General features: G+C 48.9%; 1 protein-coding gene across 1 annotated transcript in view; it reads left to right on the top strand.

The window, feature by feature from the left end:
- Nucleotides 1-4,783: 4,783 nt before the first annotated feature.
- Nucleotides 4,784-6,000, top strand: part of ADCY2 (adenylate cyclase 2) — a 432,318-nt gene continuing 431,101 nt past the window's right edge. The window contains exon 1 of the mRNA XM_077808711.1: nucleotides 4,784-5,008. Coding sequence (XP_077664837.1) covers nucleotides 4,784-5,008 — 225 coding nt within the window. The remainder of the gene's footprint in view (nucleotides 5,009-6,000) is intronic.

Raw genomic sequence — 6,000 nt, 5'->3', positions numbered from 1 at the left:
TATAACTTAGTAAAACTTAAATTGCTGGGGCTGAAATTTGCCATGTCAGCTGTCTGCCTAAGACTGAATTTTTGGGGGGAAAGTTTCAGCTAAAATGGTTGTACCACTTCTGAGAATAAAGTTAGAGACAAAAATATGTTGTTTTGCTCAGATTAGAAAAAATTTTACAATGGTTTTATCAAGAAGTTCTACTGCTCCCATGGTTTGAGGCAGAGACTTGAAATTTGGCAGCAGGGATTATCTCCCTGGTGACAGGGATGTACCTTGTGATATCCCTGTGTAAATCTGCCCAAAATTGGTCAAGAAAACAAAAACCTCAGTTTGCACATGCTTAGTAGAGACTTAAGAGGTTGACAGATAATTTTTCTGCAGATTCCATCCCCTCATTGGTCTTAGTGCTGACCAGACTGCACGCACCATCCCACAGAATATCTGAGCATGCTCCATCCCAGAGCTACAGGGGCTGAGCAGAACTTTCCCTGTAGTTGCTTCTCCTGTCTGACAGGGACTACTGGGGTGCTGGTCCAGGAATTCATAGAATCATAGAGTTAGAAGGAACTGCAAAGGTCATCCAGTCTAACTGCCTGCCAAGATGCAGGATTTCATAGAATCATAGAATATTAGGGTTGGAAGAGACCTCAGGAGGTCATCTAGTCCAATCCCCTGCTCAAAGCAGGACCAACACAAACTAAATCATCCCAGCCAAGGCTTTGTCAATCCGGGCCTTAAAAACCTTTGATTTGTTGTGTCTAAACCATCCAAGACAGGTGGTTAATTGAGAGCAGGGAGACTGTCTTATGTGTTCTCAATTCTCCCTTAGCTATCACCCAGGCAGCAAGGAAAAGGAAGTTTATCTCCTTGTCTGGAATGCCCAGGCAGAGAAATTGTTGGCAGGGAAGAGATGCAGAGCAGCAGGGGACAGGTGCAGCAGGTATAGGAGCCTGTGGTGGGAGAGGGAGAAGAGAAGGAGCCAGAAAAGGGTGCAGGAGCCAGGGATGGGAGAAGACAGGAGCAGAGGAGGGAGGGGGAGAGAAGCAGGGCAGAAACCAGAGTGGGGAGGATAGGAGTAGGGGGAAAGAGGCAGGAATTAGGCAGGGGAAATGGAGAGGAGGCAGGGAGACAGCAGCAGGGTGAAAGAGAGGGGTAGGATCCAGGGAGAGGGGGACAGGAAAAGATGTGGGGGACAGGAGCCACAGGAGTAGAAGCAGAAAGTGGTGGGTGAGGGGTGGGCAGTGATTGTATGAACAGGAGCTGGGAAGGGGGAATAGGAGTAGAAGGGGATAGGGATTCTGGGGACACAGGAGCATACAAGTCTGTAGTCGCTACAATATCCTGCCTATAACAGGGTGGCTTGCCTGTTAAAGGCTACAGGCCTTGGGCCAGCCAACCCTAGTTATGCAAGAGATACACCTGAGCAGGGATTAACTGATTCCCCTGTAAAGAGCAGCAGGAAGCTGCAGAGATGGGATAAACTCAGGGAGACCAGGGTGAAGTACAGAGGCTTCTGGGAGCAAGTAAGCTCCTACTGAAAAAGCTGGGATTTAGGAGTGAGACAACAGGCAAGTAAGACTATAACTGGGAAAGACCTAGGAGTGGGTAAATGGATGGACTTGATAAGACTTGATTTTGAAATATTCTGTCAATAAAACCCAACCCCAAGTAGGGGTGGCATTGTACTTTGTGTGCAGTTTATTTAAGGAGCCGCTTGAAGGGAGAAAACGGAGGTAGGCTGCCTGTAGAGCAACCTTAAGCCTGAAGGGGGTTCTGAGAAGGCTGTTTGCCCTATGACACTCTCTATAGAACCTGGAACTGAATCCATTATTCCTAAGTCTCAATGTTCCTTTGCTGTCTAGCAAATAGCTGTGAAACCCACTGGCAAAGTACACGTCTCCATTCCCCTCTAGTAGCATGTCCACAGAGAAGACAGTTTCTACAGCTATCAGTTACTCCCTTTGCTCCTTTCTCATCTTGCAATTCCCGACTCATTTACCTCATACCTTCCAACTTCTGCAAAATATGAAGCAGGGATCCTACACACAACAGCCTCCTTCACTACATAACCCTCATTCAGCTCCAGAGTAGCTCCAACCTCTGTACTGAGTGAGGTAGGGGTCCTGTGGAAAAAACAGCTTGTGATCATGAATGCATCATAATGAATATGCACAAGATGGTCAATTAAGTCTGCAAAATTGCATGAAATTAGTATAATGAGGAACTAGTTGGTCCAATCATTCAGATCGCTCTAGATCAAACTAGAAACAAATGACCTCATTGCCATAATAGTAAAATTGTTTTGTGGAATGTACCCCAGGGCCATATTTTCTCCTCTGATTAAATGTGGTATGATTTAATTGGGGATTGGTCCTGCTTTGAGCAGGAGGTTGGACTAGATGACCTCCTGAGGTCCCTTCCAACCCTGATATTCTATGATTCTATTCTATGATTCTATGGTAGAAAGTAGAAAGTAGTGAAAACCCCACTAAAATTAATCAGAATCATTTGGGGGAGAGCATATGCAAACCAGCATCATCCCTCCTACCCTTTCCCCCAATCAGATGGACATGATCTAGCCCTTACAAATATGTTAAAATATATCAGAGCCACATAAACTATATTGGATGGTGACAGTAATTCTATATACAAGTGCAGGGACTGCCAACCTTTGTACAGCTCCTACTGTACTGTAGATGCTAACTGAATCGCATAACTACTACAATAATACATTATACAGAAATATTTTAGGGCGCATTATGTATCAGCAACAGACTACCCTGTGGACCAAGTGGCATGTGTGTTACTGACATTTGCTATTAGAGTGTGATAATAAAGTTAATGTGTCAAAGTGTTCACTGCAACTGGAGCTACTGGAGCTGCTGCACTTTTAGCTCAGGGAGTAGCTACTTTATAAAGTCAACTTTATTACCTCGAATTCCGGTGCCTTACATTATTATTGCATGAATAGGCTGGTATCAGATTTTTACTCTGTATGTGTATGCCACGGCCTTCTACTGTAGTATTATGTTGGACCTTATATAACAGTTGTCTCTGCTGTTCTCCACGTCCTTCTGAAAAAGAAAACAGAGGACGGTCTAAATGTATTCAGAAAAATCCACACATTTATACATGTGGACAGAGCTCGAGTTGAGAGAGGGGTGAACGCGAGGTAGCGCCTCGATGTCTTCCCTTTCCTTGATGTTCTTATATGTACTGCATATATGGTAGGCACTGGCAGTGACACCAGTCGTAAGTATGTTGAAACACAGTAAATCAGTCTGTCAGGTAGTCCTTGGAGTTTTCAAGGTCTGTGTTTGTACCTTTGTAGTCATGTTTGTACCTTTCATCCAAGACTAATAACGGGCTTTTTCATGATGTCCGCTCTTCTTATTTTTAATTTTAATCTATTTTAAAACTGACTTAAAAGTCATGCGATCTGTTTCCCGGAGAGCATGTGTATGATAGAAGCATTAATTGAGATGCACAACTAAACTTATGATTCAATTTCCTATTTTGTTAGGATTAGCCAAGACTTCCAACAAAAGAAAGACGGTTAAATTACAAAGATGAAATGTCAGTGACTTCATTGCCCTAATTAAATTCTTATTGTGATAAAAACGAAGACATGATTTAAAAGAGACGAGTCAATCTTCAGAAAAGCAACTCAGTGAAACAAATCTGCCCTCCCCCTATTTAGGAATCATTTTAAGGCAATTTTTAAAGTATCTCCCTCTTGTGCTGAGCGAGCCTGAGAGGTTTTGCAGCGCGTGCAGCAGTTAGTCAATTTAAAATATTCTTGTGACAAGTGTCACAACGAGAAGAGTCCAAAAGATATAACTCTCCTTCCCTTCTTGCAGGAGTGGAGACACGGGGGGGGCAGGGAGATTTTTCTGATCAACGCTGCACTTTGCCCAACACTGTGACACGGCTCTGTGTCTTGCGTTGTCTCTTTTGCCTTCAGCATCTCCTCTTCCCCGCAGCTCTCTTCCGCCTTTCTCAGTTATATTTTACGGGAAGGACAAATTCAAACACGACGCTGACTGAAGTGAATCTGTTCTGCCTTCTCTCCCAAGGATGCTAATTAGGTACCGTCGGGGACGCACAATCTCCCCTGCTGAGGGTGAGGACTGGGTGGGAGCCTGAACTCATTCACACATTCGCCAACTCTCTCTACACAGAACCCTGGCCTGAGCCGACGTTTTAACTGTCCCCAGCCTCCTCTCTCCCCTTTGCCCCTTGCACTGCGGGCTATCAATCTTCGCAGAGAGGGGCGGGGAGGGCAGCCGCTCCCCCCAGACAGACCGCGAAGGGCGAGCGTACTGGGAGGGAGGCGAAGCCGCTGCGGGAGAGCAGATGCGCTAGTCCTTTGGGGAGCCCGCCGCCCGAAGGCGAGGAACCCTGCCCTGGAGCTGGGGCGGCGGGAGAGGAGCAGCCCCTGGCTGTGCCGGGGCTGGTGGGAGCGGGGCGGGAGCGCACGGCCAGCCTCGGGGCCCCCCGCGACGCTTGCTGCGGGCACCGCCCCTCCGCGAGGAGGAGCTGCTCCGCCACCCCTGCTCAGGCGGAGCCGGGCAGGGCATGTGCAGCGGGGGTGGTGCCTGCTGCTGCTGAGCCACACCGAGCTGCGAGCCAAGCGGCGGCCGGCGCACCATGCTGCTCCTCTCGGTGGCCAGCGCAGGGCTGCGCCCCGCTCCCGAGCCCGCCCGCCCGCCGCCGCGGCGCTGAGGGGAACCTGCTTCGGCCGGGCTGAGCGGCCGCGCCGGCCACCAGCGCGGGGCACTGGGCCGCTCGGATGTGGCAAGAAGCGATGATGAGGCGGCGCCGCTATGTGCTGGAGCGGGCAGAGCAGGCGGCCGACGGGGGCTGCGGGGTGAGAGGCGAGCAGCCCCGCTCCCGGGACTGGCTCTACGAGTCCTACTACTGCATGAGCCAGCAGCACCCGCTCCTCGTCTTCCTGCTGCTCATCGTGATGGGCGCCTGCCTGGCGCTGCTCGCCGTCTTCTTCGCTTCGGGGCTGGTAAGCGACCTGCTCCCGCTCCTGCCTTTCCCCTTCCCCTTCCCCACGGCTGCCCGGCAGGCCCCCTCCCCTCCCAGTGCCCTGCCTCCCTGCGGGTCCTTGTTATCTAACTTGGTGGCCGCGTTCCGCTCTGCAGAGCAGGCAGCGAAGGCGGCAGATGCGGTGCTAAAGAAAGTTGCGTTGACCAGGGGTGTCGCGGTCCAGCAGCTCGGGGGGCAGGGGTCCGGGGCTCGTTTGGCTCCCCACAGCCCTTCCCCCGCCGCAAACTTCGCTGCTTCTTGTTGTGGTCTTAAAACGAGTTCGAGCAGCGGCAGTCAGAAGTCTGGGCTCCTATTTAATGGATCTAAAGCTGCTTCGACAAAACACCGAGTTTAATTCGCTTAATTCATTGGCTCTGCTTTCTTCCCACTGGCAGATTAGCCATACTGATCTTCATTTAGAGGCAGGGTTTAAATCTGCAAAAACCTTTAGTCCCCAGCAGCATTTTAAAACAACCCATTTCATGGCATTGAAGAAAGGCAGTGGAGCTTTTTCCTCTTCTTTGTAGTCACAACGTTTTCAGAGACTGACCCAGTTTCTAGACAGAGGTTCTGCTGCAGAGTGAAGCCTTTAATTTTTAGGAGAATGAAAGTTTCTTGTGCTAGCTACCCTTCCTGCATGCTAACTGCAGAGCTTCCAGGAGCTGAGAAATAAAATGTCACAACAGCAGATCTCAATCTTACCAGTTGATGATTTCACTCAAAAATCGGGGGATTTGTGCCCTTGAATTGAAGAGAAAGGAAAAGCTGTAGAGGGCAGTAAAATTCCTAGTCCTTATGGCGTCTTTCCACATTTAATGTTCAGGTTGTCACAATGTATACTAAGCAACAGTGCTTTCAGATTTTAAATAAAAGAATGGGAATTTCTGGTTTTCAGTTTGAATGTTTTGTCTGAATGGTCTATTGAAATGTATTGGCTGTAGTTAGCCTCCAAGAGAGAATGAAGTTGAACAT

Source organism: Eretmochelys imbricata, chromosome 2, assembly GCF_965152235.1.
Source record: "Eretmochelys imbricata isolate rEreImb1 chromosome 2, rEreImb1.hap1, whole genome shotgun sequence".
Lineage (NCBI taxonomy): Eukaryota > Metazoa > Chordata > Testudines > Cheloniidae > Eretmochelys > Eretmochelys imbricata.
Note: the sequence above shows the minus strand (reverse complement) of the source record. Positions and strands in the feature narration are given on the sequence as shown.